Here is a 17208-nt window from a genome sequence, read left to right as displayed (position 1 = left end):
ATGTTGGCCAGGATGGCCTCGAACTCTTGACCTTAAGGGATTCACCCGCCTTGGCCTCCCAAAGTGCTGGGATTACAGGCGTGAGCCATCGCCTGGCCTTAATTGTCCTTAAGAAGTACTAACTTGATTAAAGATTAAAAAGCTCTTAAAGATACCTGATATCCATACAGTTTTCCTCTCTGTCACAGGAGTAAACAGTTATGCTACTATGGATCACACCCATGGAATACTGCTCAATGCAGTTTAAAAAACCGATGCATTCAAAATTCAGAGCCTGCATCAGCAGAAAGATGTATATGGGCACTTATTCTCCATGCAGCTATGAACAAATGCCCACCTAGTGGTCACTCACTGCTCAATCTGAGTAACTGTTTCTCTGCCTGGCTTTTAGTTGAGCACAGTATTTCTTCTTTTTGTTTTTCTATGATGCTGATGGTAAATAAGCAGACCACAGTATGTAAAATGATCATGTGACAGGTGAAGAACCTGGAGACCCAGAGGTTAAGTGACTTGGTCAGGACCCACTGGGAGTAGCACCAGCTGCAGCATCAGCATTCAGGCCTGCCGCTCTCTGAACAGTGTTCTTTCCCACTTGTTACACCACCTGATTGGAGAGTGGCTTGCAGAAAGACCATCTCATCCATATCCTGTTCTCATTGTGACCTTTCACAGACGAATGTTCAGCTTACTGTTTTATCAGAGTATTACAGAATCAGTGATTTCTTTGATTTATGATTTCCTTTCTCCATTATTCTTAAATCTAGCTTTGCTAAAAAAATGTGGTTTGATTTAAGCCAGTATGATATGTGAAAATATGATTTCATAAAAATATTATTCACAATATAAAAGTTATCTTTATATGACAAAAAACAGTTGGCCAGAGTGTGCTTTTAAATAATGAGCTCTCCTTCTGCTTTAGAGTTAAATAATTAGATGCTAAAAAATGTGATAGAAAGCCACTGTTTTTAAAGTCACCTACTGATAAAATTGTGATACACCTATTTGGCTGAGCCAAAAGTGAAGGTAAATCTTTGTTTTAATTTAGTTCTCATTTTAAATATAAAATTTAGTTGACTACCACTTAAACACCCATTTGTGTACTCATTTGTAATTATTACACCATTGTAATTTGAAATATAATATTTTTTAAAGTTGAAGTTAATAACAACCTGAAAGGTTTAATAAATCTTTAAATGGCTCAATTTTATGAACTTATGGAGTTTTATAAAAGGTGATTTAAGTGGTGCTTTGTAAAAGCCATTCATTTGATCAGAAAAACACAGAAAGATTAGAAACCTTGAGAATAAAAAAGAATTTAAAATTCAAATGAACATAAAGATTAGAAACCTTGAGAATAAAAAATAATTTTAAAAAATACACGATTAAGAATCTGTAAGAAACCAATAGAGCAAGAAATGGAAAAGTGCCAATTTCTAAAAAGAAAAATAATAAGTTATATTACTTTTCCCCTTCAAACCATACTTAATACATAGTTTTAGTATCTTAATATAAAAAATCCTAGAATTTAAGCTTTCATCCCTTTCTATCAAAAGACATCTCTATATTATCATTTTTTGTACAAACTGACAGAATGCATCTGTCTGTGGAGATAAAGATAAGACATACACACACATTGTTCAATTTATAGATGCACTAAATAGTAGCCAGGATATGAAATGCTTCAGCAGCCATTACAGTATACAAACATAAATATGCACATGTATTTACAATACAAATTAAGGCAAGATAAAAAAAATGGGCAACTCTCACTTCCAAATATGTAGCTTAATTACTCAACATGCAGGAGCATTCATAAATATGAATAACATGACAAGCAGAAGCATTAGAGTTGTACTAGAAAAGATAGTTAAAGTGTAAAAATATATTAACAAGGTATAGATCTCTGTTCTGTGATCATGTTGAATTTTTATCTGAATTTTCTTCTCAAAGAAGAAATGGATTTTTTTTTTTTTTAGGTTTTAACGTATATGTTAATAAAGGTCAAATTAGCCAGAGACAGGGCCATGCTAACAAAAATGCCCCACTCTTTATTCATGCCTCTGCCCATCTTTTGATATTGTTTAATTGACCTTTAGCATGCAGAAGAGTTAATGAGGTTCTACTCCTCCTACTCTACCTAAGTTTGCTCAGCTGATTCCTTGCCCTCGACAATGGCTGCAGTGCGATGAACTCGTCACTTAAAGCAACTGTGTTGGAGTACATCTATAAGTGGACAGAAAAGGGATGGACACACAACAAGTCAGTGAGCTGTATTCATCACCTAAGAGACAGACACAGGACACGCTTTGTAAATACATCTGTTCCTACAGGAGGAATAAATATCATACGTGATACACATACATGACTAACATTTGTAGGGTTGTTGGCTGTGCCATCAAAAGAATTTATTATTCACTCTTAACACCACATTGTTATTCTGGAGAAAAACAAGGCTCAGAAAACATGCTGACAGCTCTTCCTTTGATACGATTTTTCTTGCTACTTTTGGTAAACAATGAAGTAGCTGACAGTTTTCTAGCCATTTCTCCATCATTTGAAATCAGGAATGATATAAAGCTAAAATAATGATTACTGACCATAACAAAGGAATAATGTTACATATAGGATTTCAATGACCATATACTGTTTCAGCAAAAAAAAAAAAAAAAAAGGAAAGGAAAAAATACACCAACCCCAGCAGGCTAGAAGATCCCTGAGTAGAAGCAGAGATTTCCTTCTTGGATTAGACCACCTAGAACATCCAGTTAAGTCATTTAGAAGTAAATTTAGTGAGCCAAGAAGGAAGACCATACTAGCTTTTATACATAGATAAAATGATTGATCCACTGTACATTCCATTTTTAATCAAATAGACTAAACCAATTTTAGCTTTATAGTGAAAGAACCAAAATATGTATAAGCACTTTTAATTTTCAACTTGTCTAACGGCCTACCTTAAGGTAGTCCAAATATTTCCTATGTATTACTTTAAAAAGAGGCTACCGGAAAGGTAACAAGAACTAATATTATCACCTTTTATATTATTAAGAAACCTCTATGAACACGTGTAAGTTTGCAAATGCTCTGCCTAAAGTAGAATTTCTAAGGATACATATAAATAAATCTGATTACAGGTTGAGTATCTCCAATCTGAAAATCCAAAATCTGAAACTTTCTGAGTGTAGACATGATGCTCAAAGAAAATGCTAATTGAAGCATTTCAGATTTTGTATTAAGGATGCTGAATCAATAAGTATAATGCAAGTACTCTTTAAACAATCTGAAATCTGAAACAAGCAGTTTGGATAAAGGATACTGAACCTATATTTACTCTTATAAAGAATTAAGTATATACTTCTTTGTGAGACGGAGTCTCACTTTGTCGCCTAAGGTGGAGTGCAGTGGCGCAATCTTGGCTCACTGCAACCTCTGCCTCCCAGATTCAAGAGATTCTTGTGCCTTAGCCTCCTGAGTAGCTGGGACTACAGGAGTGTGCTACCATGCCTGGCTAATTTATGTTTTTAAATTTTTATTTATTATTATTTTTTGAGACGGAGTCTCACTCTGTTGCCCAGGCTGGAGTGCAGTGGCGCCATCTCAGCTCACTGCAACCTCCACCTCCCAGGTTCAAACAATTCTCCTCCCAAGTAGCTGGGACTACAGGTGCCCACCGCCACATCCGGCTAATTTTTATGTATTTTTAGTAGAGACTGTGTTTCACCATGTTGGCCAGGATGGTCTCCATCTCCTGACCTCGTGATCCACCTGCCTCAGCCTCCCAAAGTGCTGGGATTACAAGTGTGAGCCACCGTGCCCGGCCTATTTTTTTAATTTTTAGTAGAGACCAAGGCTTTCGCCATGTTGGCCAGGCTGGTCTCAAATTCCTGAGCTCAAGCCATCCACCTGCCTCGGCCTCCCAAAGTGCTGGAATTACAGGTGTGAGCCACTGCACCCAGCCTCAAGAATTAAGTCTTTAAAACAATGCCATCCATATATTTTGGTGAAATATAACTATATTTAGGTCAAAACAGGGAGACAAAGTATTCTCCATAAAGATCTAGAGTAAGTATAATGAACAAAGCCTTAAAAATAGTACTCTTTTATTGTAAATTTTTTTTCCAGAAGATTAGGAATAGTAAGCTAGGCAAACTTTCTGATATATGTTTAAGTAATATGTTGCAGAGTGGAAAAGTCTGTCCACACTGATATAAATATATATGCATAGACAGATAGAGGAATCAGATTATGCAAATTTTTTTAGCCCCAGTTGGAGATCAGTATAACAGGGTAACATTCTCATCCTCATTTTACTTACAATGATAACTGTTTTACTGAGGATCAACTATATACAGGCTCAGTGTGAGGCACTTCATACTCATTATCTCTAACAACCATGTAAAGTAGTAATTATTTATCTGATTTTATAGAGGAGGAAACTGAGGCTTATGAAGTGCTTGATCAAGGACATACATATGAACTGTTGAAACAATATCTGAATTCAAGTTTGTCAGGCTTCACAAACCTATGCTGTCTCAATGGTGTGAATGTGTATACTGGCTAGGATTTGGTTATTGAAGCAAACAAATGCTAAAGAAATGTTGTGGACATGACCAACTGAAATTAAAACTAATGCACTGGTCAGGAAGCCTAACTTACATCACTAAATGTTTAGGAAGTAGTTTTTCTATTTGTAGGATGAATATACAACTAAATTTCCAAAATTCATCTGGCATGTTACAAGCGTGTTTAAAAAATCTCAACCTGGGAAGAACTAAATGATTAATAAACTCAGGGCATAAGAGTTGGCTAGAATATATTTTTGAGAGTATTTATCTAATACTACAATATAGTTAAAAGGACAAATTGAGAGATTTCTAGCTCAGGTACTAGTTAAATATATAAAAGAGGCACATTCAACTAAATAGCTACAATTTTTGAGCATCTACTATGTATTTGGAAATTTTTTCATTTAATCTTCACTAGAAAGGTAATACAAAAGATATTTCTATCATAATTTTACCAATGAGGAAACTGAGATTTAAAGTCACAGAGATACCAAATGGAAGACCTGGGATTTGAACTGAGATCTATCAGGCCCCCAAGATTCTTAAGCACTATGTAACATACCACTAATATTTGCTGTAGTTTAATATTTATTAATAAATGTTTAGTGAGATAATATGTTTTTAAAAATTCTATTCTGTACAAATTATTGAGGTTAAAGACCTCATTTCATACTTTTTTGGTGAAAATAATATGATCAGAAAAAATATTACTCAGCCAGGTGCAGTAGCTCACACCTGTAATCCCAGTGCTTTGGGAGGCCGAGGCAGGAGGATCACGAGGTCAGGAGATCAAGACCAGTCTAGCCAAAATGGTGAAACCCCGTCTCTACTAAAAATACAAAAAATAGCCAGGTGTGGAGGCAAGTGCCTGTAATCCCAGCTACTCATGAGGCTGAGGCAGGAGAACTGCTAGAACCCAGGAGGCAGAGGTTGCAGTGATCCAAGATCGTGCCACTACACTCCAGGCTGGGTGAGAGCAAGACTCCATCTCGGAAAAAAAAAAAAGAAAAATTCCTCAAATTATTATGTTTCTAAAGACATGGCTATAGATCTTCATTTTATATATATATGATAGAATGTTGTGATATTACTTTAAAAATATTTACTATTATCTGGATATAACTTGATAGTTTCATATCTAAAAACATCAAGTTTTATTAACACAATGTAATTAAAAAATAATTCATCAGTAGTCATAAAATTAATAGAAATAGTAAGAAATAACTTTAAAAATATCACATTGAACAATGTTTATGTTACAAAATACTTGAAACAGGAATGGCTAATTTCCTATTTTCTGACATAAGCAAATTATGACAGCTATTCATCATTAAAGATCCCTAACTAAAAAGATAATGAATTTATTACAAAAAGTGGTTACCTGTGCCTTTTCAGTACTTGTAGGGTAGAGGTGTCGGTCAAATACCTTCTTTATGATATCAAGAAATAGACATGTAACAACCATGAGGATTATGGCAAACCAAGCAGAACCACTTGATAGGAGCTGAATAAACACAAAGTACATATTCTGGGAGCCCAAAAATGGCCTGCAAAGAAAGACAATGTGCTTAATAAAAGTGGAAACTGAAAGACTTAAATCAGGACATCATATAAAGACACTATAGTTGAACGTAACAAGTACTCCAAGAAAATGTTCAAAACTGAAATCGGTATAACTTAATTAACTGAACAACTAATAAAACAAGATAAGCTTTAATTGTTAAAAATAAAACAACTATAGTTTTTATTAGGAAAATGGCAAGCAGTTGACCAGATAACCCTATCTTAGTGGTAGCGTATCAGAAGAATAATGTACTAATACAGACTTAAGGGACCAAGCAAAGCAAGAAAAAGGGTGTAACAACATATCTGAGAAGACTGATTATCCAAATCTTAGAATGAAAGCTTTATTCAGAAGCTCTTCTTCAAAAACATATTTTAAAATTAATGTACTCACAAATACTAGTTTTACATAGTAGTAGGTGTTATAAAGATATTCTTTTTGGGTTTTTGTATATACTACCTCAAAAGAATATGGTGAAATATAGAAACATTCATAATATCCTTTTATGATCCTAACTAGAAGCTAATGTTTAGCTAATCCAAATTTTTTTGGCCTACCTACCTTCAGAAGTTTTTTTGTCTGATAGATGAATCAAAGACATAGCAGGCAAATGTAATATAAATTCTCCAAAAGAGAGCCTTCAGTTATCCATCACTTACCAAAGAATCTTAGGAGAAACATTAATTTTTAATCTCTCAGAGTAGCCAGTTGAGTATCTGATTCTATCAATGAAGATGATGCATACTACTTACTTTTGTGAGAAAAGTGAATGATTAATATTTAATTGTTCTGTGTGACTTACTTTATTGTATATATTAATACATAATACATTAATACATAATATAACTAGTGTAAAGAAAATTAATTGTGAAATAAGACAACTGGGGTTTAAATCGTGGCTTTGCTACTTTTTTGTCTTTGTGACCCTGAGGCTCAGTTTCTACACAGAAAAAAACAGGGATAATGATTGTGATGAATCAATATAGTATCTTACACAGAAAATCTAGAAAAATTGTAGATATTCAATAAATGTTAGTTTTTTCCTCTCCATATCAGTAAGATCAAATGAAAGAAGTAAACTTACCAGGAGTCTCAAATCTGTTATGAGCAGAATATGTTCATAATGTAACCTATCACAATAAAGGTTTATTATGTCAAAGCAATCCATTTAAAATACAACATATTCACTCACCAGAGAATCCCTCCATAAAACAAGGAAAACACAAAATAAAATATAATAGATCCCCAGGTAACGAGATGGTTGATCCAAGTCCAAAAATGGGTTTCCAGAGCCATCTAAAAAAAAAGTTTTTATATCCTTAGAACTATAAACAAATAAAGCTTTACCTTAACTTTTCAGATAAAACTCAAGAATAAACATAAATATCTAAAAGTCCCTCAGAAGACAGATATAATCCCTCAAAATCCCTCAGAGATAAATATGAATGAAAAGGTCCTAGTATAAAATGAAATAATTTCAAGTTTATAATATTTTTCTTCTTTGAGGAAGCAGCATTCAAATTTCACGTGATTACTCTATTTTCAACTCCATGGCCTAAAACAAATTACGTTGTCTGGCACTATACACAGAGAAGCAAAATTTTAGAGATTTTTAAAAATGTGATCATAAAAATCAGTTGAGGCTTCCTAAAATAAACTTTAAAAATAACTTTTGACAAAAATTTAAGTGAATTATTAAAATAGTAATCAGTGAAATTAATCGTTTTTGAAAATGGAAAAAGGAAAAGTATCTATGGCTAAAGAAATGAAGAAAATTAACTAATTATGTTAACAGTTGCAAAATGTGTCCACATTTCTAATTTCAGTACCATACCTTTACTGTGACTGTAATAACCATGACTGTGAAGACCAAAGTGCCAAATGTCCAGTTTCCAAACATCTAAACAGAAAGAATACACTATTACATTATGTGTTAACATAATGTTAAATAAAATGTCAGGTAAAAAGTCGTCTAATTCTCTACTAAAAATCCCTTGAATTTTTTAAGTCACGTACATTTGAAACTGGTGACTATACTCATAAAGTTAAGAGTATGAGAAGAAACAGCATAAAGCATTATTTACATGTGTTATTATTACACACAATGATCTTTTAGATATCATTATCAGACTGGAAACCCAAAGACGGGTTTAAATGGTGTGGCCCAGACTATTTTTAGTTAGAATAATGTAGTCATTAGGGTCTGCTTTATTGCTGTCGCACACTAAAAATGGTAACAAAATCCTTTTCAATCACAAGTATTTTCAGAAACCTTTCCAACCAGATGTCACAGCAGAGCACCTGCCACAGTATTTCTGGATACAGTACAGTACAGCAGGAGGAAAAAAATTTACACTTAAAACCTGTATCTGAAAGGAAGGATAATGGATCATGGAATTATTCCTCAAAGGATTCCATGCAAAAATTCTGTTATTGCCAGTCAGAAAGTATTCCCCCAGGCTTTAAGCCAAAACTTATTAAGGTATTAAACATGCAGAACCCCAAAACAGCTTCAGGATTTTATCTCTACAAATAAGAATACAACCAGAAGTTTGATAATTTAGTTTACAAAGTAATCGTTGTTAGTCCAAACTGCACCGTTTTGTAAGCTCCCTGCTATTTTGCAGACCGTGGTCAAAGTCAACATTTCACAGGGGTTCGGGACCTGGGAAACATCCTGTCTACCACCACCTGACCACTATAGAAAGATCATTATCACGCCAGGTGCGGTGGCTCACGTCTGGGAGCCACTTTGGGAGGCTGAGGTGGGTGGATCGCCTGAGGTCAAGAGTTTGAGACCAGCCTGGCCAACACTGTGAAACCCCATCTCTACTAAAAATACAAAAAATTAGCCGGGCACAGTGGCGGGCGCCTGTAATCCCAGCTACTCTGGAGGATGAGGCAAGAGAATTGCTTGAACCCGGGAGGTGGAGGTTGCAGTGAGCTGAGATTTTGCCGTTGCACTCCAGCCTGGGCAATGAGAGCGACTCCAACTTCAAAAAAAAAAAAAAAAAAAAAAAAGACAGAAAGATCCTTATCATATCTTGCTGGATAAAGGTCCAAGGAACACCACGAAGACATCCCACCAGAACAAGGGCCAGAACCACCTCATCATGGGAACATCTTATCAATATCCTGCCGGACAGTGGGCCATACTGCCCAGACCCCTCCCGCCCATACCTGTAAGTACCCACAGCCTGTAAGCAGCTGATGGGCTCTGGCATTAGGCTGGTCCCCCACTTCTGTAGGTTTTATGCTGGACAAAAAGCTTGCATTTGCTCTTGAGCCGCCCTCTTTCTGTGTCTTTCTTTAACTCTCACCTTCTCTTCAAAACCTAACAATCATTATCTTAACACTGGTTCAAAAAAATTATTAAAAAGGCTGTGTTTTTATTATAGATTTCTAACAATTATCATTTACTTAACAAATTACTTAACCTCTCTATATCTCACTTTCTTCATTTGTAAAATAAGGATAAATCTCAGTTTTCTGTAAGTTTTCAATCAGCGTATACAAAAAGAATGGAGTACCTGGTATACAAAAGGCAGTCGGTAAATAATGGTTATGATTATCAACAATGAAACATCAATTAATATTCCTTTGAGAGCTTTTGAGGAATGTATTTGCCAAGAGGAGAATCAAAAGTCATATTGAACCTGTGGTCATCTGTCTGCTTTTATCATCTCTAGAAATGACCCAGAAATACTGATGATCAGTGGGTCTCAACTTAGCTCTCTGAGGAGGAGTGTTATTCTCCCCTTTCACAGGTATGGACACAGATACTTTTTTTTTTTTTTTTGAGTCAGAGTCTTGATCTGTCACCCAGGCTGGAGTGCAGTGACATGATCTTGGCTCATTGCAACCTCCACCTCCTGGACTCAAGCAATCCTCCCACCTCAGCCTCCCAAGTGGCTGGGACTAGAAGTGCACACCATCACACTTAGCTAATTTTTTTTTGTATTTTTTATAGAGACAGGCTTTCACCATGTTGCCCAGGCTGATCTCGGACTCCTGGGCTCAAGAGATCCACCTGCTTTGGCCTCCCAACATGCTAGGACTATAGGTATCAGACACTGTGCCCAGCTGGGAGAGATACTTTGATGCAACCAGGGAACCTGGGCCTGGAAGTGGTAAGGAATGTCTATCCTTCAGTATCTGGTTTTACTGGTCCTAGACTGGGGCATGTTACATGGTATTTTCCTTAGAGGAGAATTTAGGGCTTCCTCTTGCATAGGCCCCATTCAAGGCCCTAGAAGAAGCTATACGAAAGCATTCCCATAGTTTTTTGTGGGTAAAATTATACAAAGTAATGTATTTCAATTGTAATCAACTGGTTACGACTGCTGTCTCTTTCCATTCTGATTTGCCCTTGAGCTGGTAGGTGATAATGTGAGTGGCAAAGGGCATTTTGGAGATTTGGCTACAGATGAGCTTATAGGCCGGACGCAGTGGCTCACACCTGGAATCCCAGCACTTGGAGGCCGAGGAGGGCGGATCACCTGAGGTTACGAGTTTGTGACCAGCCTTACCAACATGAAGAAACCCTGTCTCTACTAAAAATACAAAATTAGCAAGGCATGGTGGCCCATGCCTGCAATCCCAGCTACTGGGGAGGCTGAGGCAGGAGAATCACTTGAACCCAGGAGGCACAAGTTGCGGTGAGCTGAGATAGCGCCATTGCACTCCAGCCTGGGCAACAGAGCAAAACTCTGTCTCAAAACAAACAAACAAACAAACAAACAAAAAAAAAACAAAAAAGATGAGCTTACATTTGGTTTGGGATAAATGAGACATATTTGTCACTCATAGTCATCTGCATATATACTTAAGTTCATAGTTGTATGTTTTTTTAAATTTTTTTCTTAAAGAGGGCCTGTGAAAATGTTTAGATTCTACTAAGCCTGGATCTGTCCCTGCTCAGAAGAGACAGATGCTCAAAATACTTTCTTTCCCACTCTGCTTGGTTTCTAGATCACTTCTTAGATGAGAAGAATGAGTGTACCCAGTGCACTGATGAAGATCTGATGGCCTAGAACTATGTCCTAGGCCACTGCTCCATTTAGAGCGGTGGGTCTCAAGTGTGGGTGATTTTGCCTCTGTAGGGACATTTGGATGACACCGTAAGAAGCAAGATAACGTTTTCTGTTCTCTTCTAAGGTATAGCTATATCTAATACTTAATAAAGTGCCTGGAATACTGTTGGTGCTTAAATTTTTGTCTCATGAATAGATGAACATATAGGGGAATTCTATAAAGAACTAGACAAAGATCTTTTTTGCCATATAACCTTTTATTAAAAAATCTGTATCTACCTCTAGGAATTAAGTTATATGCATTCTTGAGTGACCTGACTGGTAATCACAGTAAATCATTTGAATTGAAATAAAGGATATAGCATTCTCTGTGGAATACAGATACAAGAGAGTATGTATTTCTTGTCTTAACAGAGCTCTTACCATTTGATCAGGTTTCAACAGTTGATGATAATGTACAGTATGAAAAAAATTAATTAAAGATAGGAAATAAGGAGAGAAATCATTAAAAATTCAAGAGAAAATAGTAGTAAATACTAAACAAAGGTTTATTTTCTTTCAAAATTACAACCTGAAATTTCATGTCCTCAGTCTACCTTGTATTGCTAATTATTTACCCCCAGCTAATCTGGTTTAAATGCTTAATGGTCTAGAAGGTAATGAAGGGGTGAATAATTACATTCTCTTCCTTAATCCTTTGTTTTCCATTTAATTTTTAATGTGATATAGTATATGATTTTTTTTTTTTGGAATTGTGCTGACGGTCTGACAATCAAAATCTCTACTGGAGAAGTCAAATTGGATTTTTAAAAAAAAATCAGAGATGGGATCTTGCTATGTTGCCCAGGCTGGGATCAAGTGATCGTTTTACCTCAGCTTCCCAAAGTGCTGGGATTACAGGCATGAGCTACCATGCCCAGCCCAAAGTGGAATTTACATACTTTGATAGTTTTCTACTTTTTCTTCCAATCCTATATTTTTTGAATTTTAATTCTTTTAATTTCTCAAACTGGGTACACTTCCATAAAGAGAAGAAAAATCATTAATAATAGATGCTTTCCTTTGAATTCCTGTACACTTTAGTAAAACAGACAAAACAAAAGAAACCTCTTATTTGGGCAGGATTTCATTTTAAAGAGCAGTTCGCAGTTGAGAAGAAATGGAATAGATTTAGTGTTTGGGTCCCTAAGTTAAAAAAGAATTCTTTTTGTCTTTACTGTCTTTTTCTCCTGAAGCCAGGGAAACAATGACATGAAATACTACGATGGGAACTCAGCTACCTCTGAACTATTCTGGTATTTTCTTTCCTATATCAACCTAGTTTCCCGCTCTCACCATATGACAATTCCCTCCTTCTTGTTTCTTAATTGGAATATTCTTACTCATTTAATATACTCTTAAGGCAGCCATGAGGCTTTTTCCATTGCATTCTGTAGAAGTCTCTTCTAACTGGTGGTGAACTCTCTTAATCTGAATTGTTTTTCTCACCTTTCCCCATCACTTTCTTATCTATAATATCTTAATTAGTATCTTTTTTATAATTCTAAATAGCTTCTTTCCTGAGGAAGTTTCCTTGCTAAGATCACAGAAAGACAACTTAAGCTACTTCCAAAAATATTTTGTACAACAGCAACATTGTTAGAGTAAGTAAGTTATATACTAAGATGACTTATTCTGTAGGTGTCAACAAAATAAAAGATAAATTCTTCAAAAAAAAAGAAAAGAAAAAAAAGAAACAGTCCTTAGTTACTCCTCTCATTTACAGTATATTTAATAAACATGTTTCATTGGTATTAACCTCCAAATTATTTAGCCTTATTTTTTTAATAGCATGTGAGGTTTTCTGGTAAAAACCTAAAAGAGTTCTAAAAGAGCTATAACAATTATTTAGTTTTAAAAAATTATTTCATAGGTAGTCAAAGTTCATAGAAACAGATAAATAGAATGGTGGTTGCCAGGGGTTGGTTGGGGGAGAAAAAAATTGAGAAGTTATTTAATGAGTATAGAGTTTAAGTTTTGCAAGATGAAACAGTTCTGGAGAGCTGCTGCACAACACTGTGAATATTTTTAACACTACTGAACTGTACATTTAAAAATGGTGAAGATGGTAAAAAGAACTATCAAATTGTACATTTTAAATATGTGTAGTTTATTATATGTCAATTATACCTTAATAAAGCTGTTTTAAAAATGATTTAAGTTTTTCTAAATGGTATATTTTGGAGGGACTTAAAATTTTTAAAGTTACATCAAAATCTCTTATAAGTATTTTATAACATAATTTTACCTTTTTCAAAATTGTAAGAAATGATGATTGTACATTTCTTTAAGGTAGCAGGACAGTAAAAATCTACCACTATCAAACATAAACCTATAGTATTCTATAGAAGCCCTGTTTAAAAACAATTACAAAAAAGTTGACCCAGATTACAGACAGAATTTAAAGTCTTAGGCTCACAAAAACAAAGATAAATAGATGGGACTTAATTAACCTAAAAAGCTTCTGCACTGCTAAAGAAATAATCAGCAGAGTAAACAGACAAGCAGAGTGGGAGAAAATCTTTGCAATCTATACTTCTGACAAAGGACTAATATCCAGAATCTACAGGCAACTCAAAAGGATCAGCAAGAAAAAGACAATCTCATCAAAAAGGGGCCTAAGGACATGAATGGACAATTCTCAAAAGAAGATATACAAATGACCAAGGAACATGAGAAAATGCTCAACATCACTATCTGGGAAATCCAAATCAAAACCACAATGTGATACTACCTTACTCCTGCAAGAATGGTCATAATAAAAAAATAGAAAAATAATAGATGTTGGTGTGGACGTGGTGAAAAGGGAACACTTTTACACTGTTGGTGGGAATATAAACTAGTATAACCACTATGGAAAAAAGTGTGGAGATTCCTTAAAGAACTGAAAGTAGAACTACTATTTTATCCAGCAATCACACGCCCTCTATCTACCCAGAGGAAAAGAAGTCATTATACAAAAAAGATATTTGCATCCCCATGTTTATAGCAGCACAATTTGCAATTGCAAAAATAGGGAACCAGCCCAACTGGCCATTGGTTAAGGAGTGGATAAAGAAAATATGGTATATGTATATACCATGGAATACTACTCAGTCATAAAAAGGAATGAAATCATGGCATTCGCAGGAATCTGGATAGAATTGGAGACCATTATTCTAAGTGAAGTAACTCAGGAATAGAAGACCAAACATCTTGTGTTCTCACTCGTTAAGTGGAAGCTAAGCTATGGGGACGCAAAGGCATATGAATGAGACAATGAACTTTCGGGGCTCGGGGAAAAGGGTGGGAGGGGATAAGGAATAAAATACTACACACTGGGTACAATGTACACTGCTTGGGTGATGGGTGCACCAAAATTACAAGAACTTAATCATGTAAATAAATAAATAAATTGTGCTGCTATAAACATGGGGATGCAAATATCTTTTTTATCTACTAAAGAACTTAATCATGTAAATAAATAAATAAATAAACAAACAAGAAATCTTAAGCTTATTTTTAACTTTAAAAAATAAAATGAAAAGATTACTCAATATATTCAATAAATTACTAATCTATGACTTCTTGACAAATGTCCATGGTAAGATGATACTACTGTATTGTTAAGACAAGTCCCACTTTTTAACTAATACTTATATTTAAATACTGTGACTACTTTAAGCTTGGATAAGGGCTAGGCAAATTTTATGTGAGAGTTTGTTTTTTTTCTTTTGAGACGGAGTTTCGCTCTTTTTGCCCAGGATGGAGTGCAGTGGCCCGATCTCGGCTCACAGCAACCTCCGCCTCCCAGGTTCAAGTGATTCTTCTGCCTCAGCCTCCCTGATAGCTGGGATTACAGGCATGTGTCACCACTCCCGGCTAATTTTGTATTTTTAGGAGAGACGGGGTTTCTCCATGTTGGTCACGCTGGTCTTGAACTCCCGACCTCAGGTGATCTGCCCGCCTCGGCCTCCCAAAGTGCTGAGATTACAGGCATGAGCCGCCACGCCCAGCCGTGAGAGTTTAACTCGTCTACTATTTAGGAAGAAAAACAAAGCTAAAAATTAGTCACTAGTTCAGCCTTATTAACATATTTTTGTTCTCTGACAACTCATTAAGGAGTGATAGTAAAGGAGTATCTTTTTTATAGTGATCTGAAGGTAAAGAGCCTTCTTAGAGAAAACTGATCAAGACTTATACTTTACTAAGGGAAAGAAAGGCCTGTTAAAAAGATGTGAGATAAATACATGAAGAATGACTAGTTCTTTCCTAAGCTAAACTGAAATTAAGAACTAGTGAATACTTCAAAAGTATTTGTTGAAAATTAATATAAAATTGCTACACCCTAATAAAAAAAAAATGGGATAAAGTCTTAACTTTCTCTGAATCGTTCTGCCCTTAAACCCAAACTATTGCAACTCTTCCTCCTGCTCCTCTCCCAGGATCACCTGTTTGCAATGACTTCATCTTTGCCTCTAGTCACTCCTCTCAGCACTTCCCTCTAGTAACTTTGTCTGCTCTAGGCCCTCAATTGTTTACTGATATCTCATGCTACAACAATATTTAGAAAACAGGAAGCATTCAACATACTCAGTGCTGAGCAATGAGACACGGTCTAGATAGATGTCTAAAAGGATTTTTAGCACAGGGACACATAAGAGGGAGCTGGACCAAAAGGAAAGGGGTCTGTGGGCTCAACTGTGAAGAACAGGTGGTGGTGAGAGAGTCTTGGGGAAAAGGAAGCATGAGCATTCTAGAGAGGGAACAAAAGCAATGTCTTAGAATTAGAGAGTAGCATGGCGCATTCTGAGAGCCAGCAAGGTGATTTTCACAGTTAAGAGAGAGTTTCTGGGAGAATTAGACCGGGTGGTATTGAGTAGGACAGGATCTTCCAATATAATGATTTAATAGTAAAAATAACAATGAACACTGCTAAGATGCAGTGAATACTTCTATATGCTAGCCACTATGCTTAATGCTCTACAAATAATATGTCATTTAATCCTCACAGCAAATCTATAAGGTGAGGATTATGTGCCTTTTTACAGGTGAGAAAACTGAGTCTGAGAGAGGTTAATTCATCCCAAATCACTCAAACGATAGCTACAGATGCCAGGATATGAATCCAATTCTGATTCTAACGTGTGCTTCTTTATTACTGTACCTAGTATTGGGGGTAGGGAGTGGCAGATTAATTTCAATAGACAGTAAAGAGAAAAAAGCTTTCATACTAATGGCCAATAACAATTTATCCTTCACTAAGGTTTTATCTTTTGTACAAAGAATGTTCAAGATTTTATTTTAAAAAGTTACTAAAAATTAGAAACAAATTCTCAAATTAAGGGAATACTTAAATTATGACAATGTAATAGAGTATTATGTAATCATGAAAAATGTTCTTGAAGCATTTTTAATAACATACAAAATCACTTAGGCTACAATGTTAAGAAGGGATACAAATTATGAGGTTAATGAAAATAGCAAAAAGGAAGAATTGAAACAAATATGTAAAAATAACAAAGTAATAATATCTGGGTAGAGGGCCACCAGGTGATTTATTTTCTTTATACTTTTTCCTACAAACTTCAAACTTATCACAATGGGTACCTATTACTTTTAAAAATTAAAAAAAGTAGTGACTAGCAATACAAGATATCTTTAATGTCCTTTTCATCCAATGATGAAGACCCAAATTTCCTTCTTCTTAACTCTCCTCCCGTCTTAATTTTCTCTGGTTTTCACTCCACTATTTAAGGTGGAAGTGTGCATACTTATTCATATGTCTATATATTTGATGGCAATTGCACTGATGGTAAGACTGTGCAGAAGGGCACCAGGTTAACAGTTGTTTCTCAAAAGAATTGAGAATCATGACTAAGCATGTAGGTTTTAAAGTCACATAGATCTGAGTCTGAATTCTATTACTGTAATTTGCTTACTGTGTGAACTTAGGCAAGTTTCTTAACCTCTCTAAGGTTAATTTTCTAACATGCAAAATTAATAATGATATTTTTCTCATACAGAG

General features: G+C 35.3%; 1 protein-coding gene across 8 annotated transcripts in view; it reads right to left on the bottom strand.

The window, feature by feature from the left end:
- The window catches only part of ATP11B (ATPase phospholipid transporting 11B (putative)), a 137390-nt gene that overhangs the window by 18714 nt on the left and 101468 nt on the right, over positions 1–17208 (bottom strand). For 5 of the 8 annotated variants that reach the window (XR_013413672.1, XM_015131514.3, XM_028843878.2 and 2 more), the window contains 3 exons: positions 7964–8029; positions 7322–7425; positions 5947–6112 (listed from right to left, as the gene is read on the bottom strand). Coding sequence is in view for 7 of the 8 variants with exons in the window: in XM_015131514.3 (XP_014987000.3) it covers positions 5947–6112; positions 7322–7425; positions 7964–8029 (336 nt within the window). In the remaining variant the exon portion in view is untranslated. Of the gene's footprint in view, positions 1–2137; positions 2224–5946; positions 6113–7321; positions 7426–7963; positions 8030–17208 lie in introns of all 8 variants that reach the window. The other 3 variants (XM_015131513.3, XM_015131512.3, XM_015131516.3) reach the window with 1 other exon arrangement.

Source organism: Macaca mulatta, chromosome 2 (genome assembly GCF_049350105.2).
Source record: "Macaca mulatta isolate MMU2019108-1 chromosome 2, T2T-MMU8v2.0, whole genome shotgun sequence".
Classification (NCBI taxonomy): domain Eukaryota; kingdom Metazoa; phylum Chordata; class Mammalia; order Primates; family Cercopithecidae; genus Macaca; species Macaca mulatta.
Note: the sequence above shows the minus strand (reverse complement) of the source record. Positions and strands in the feature narration are given on the sequence as shown.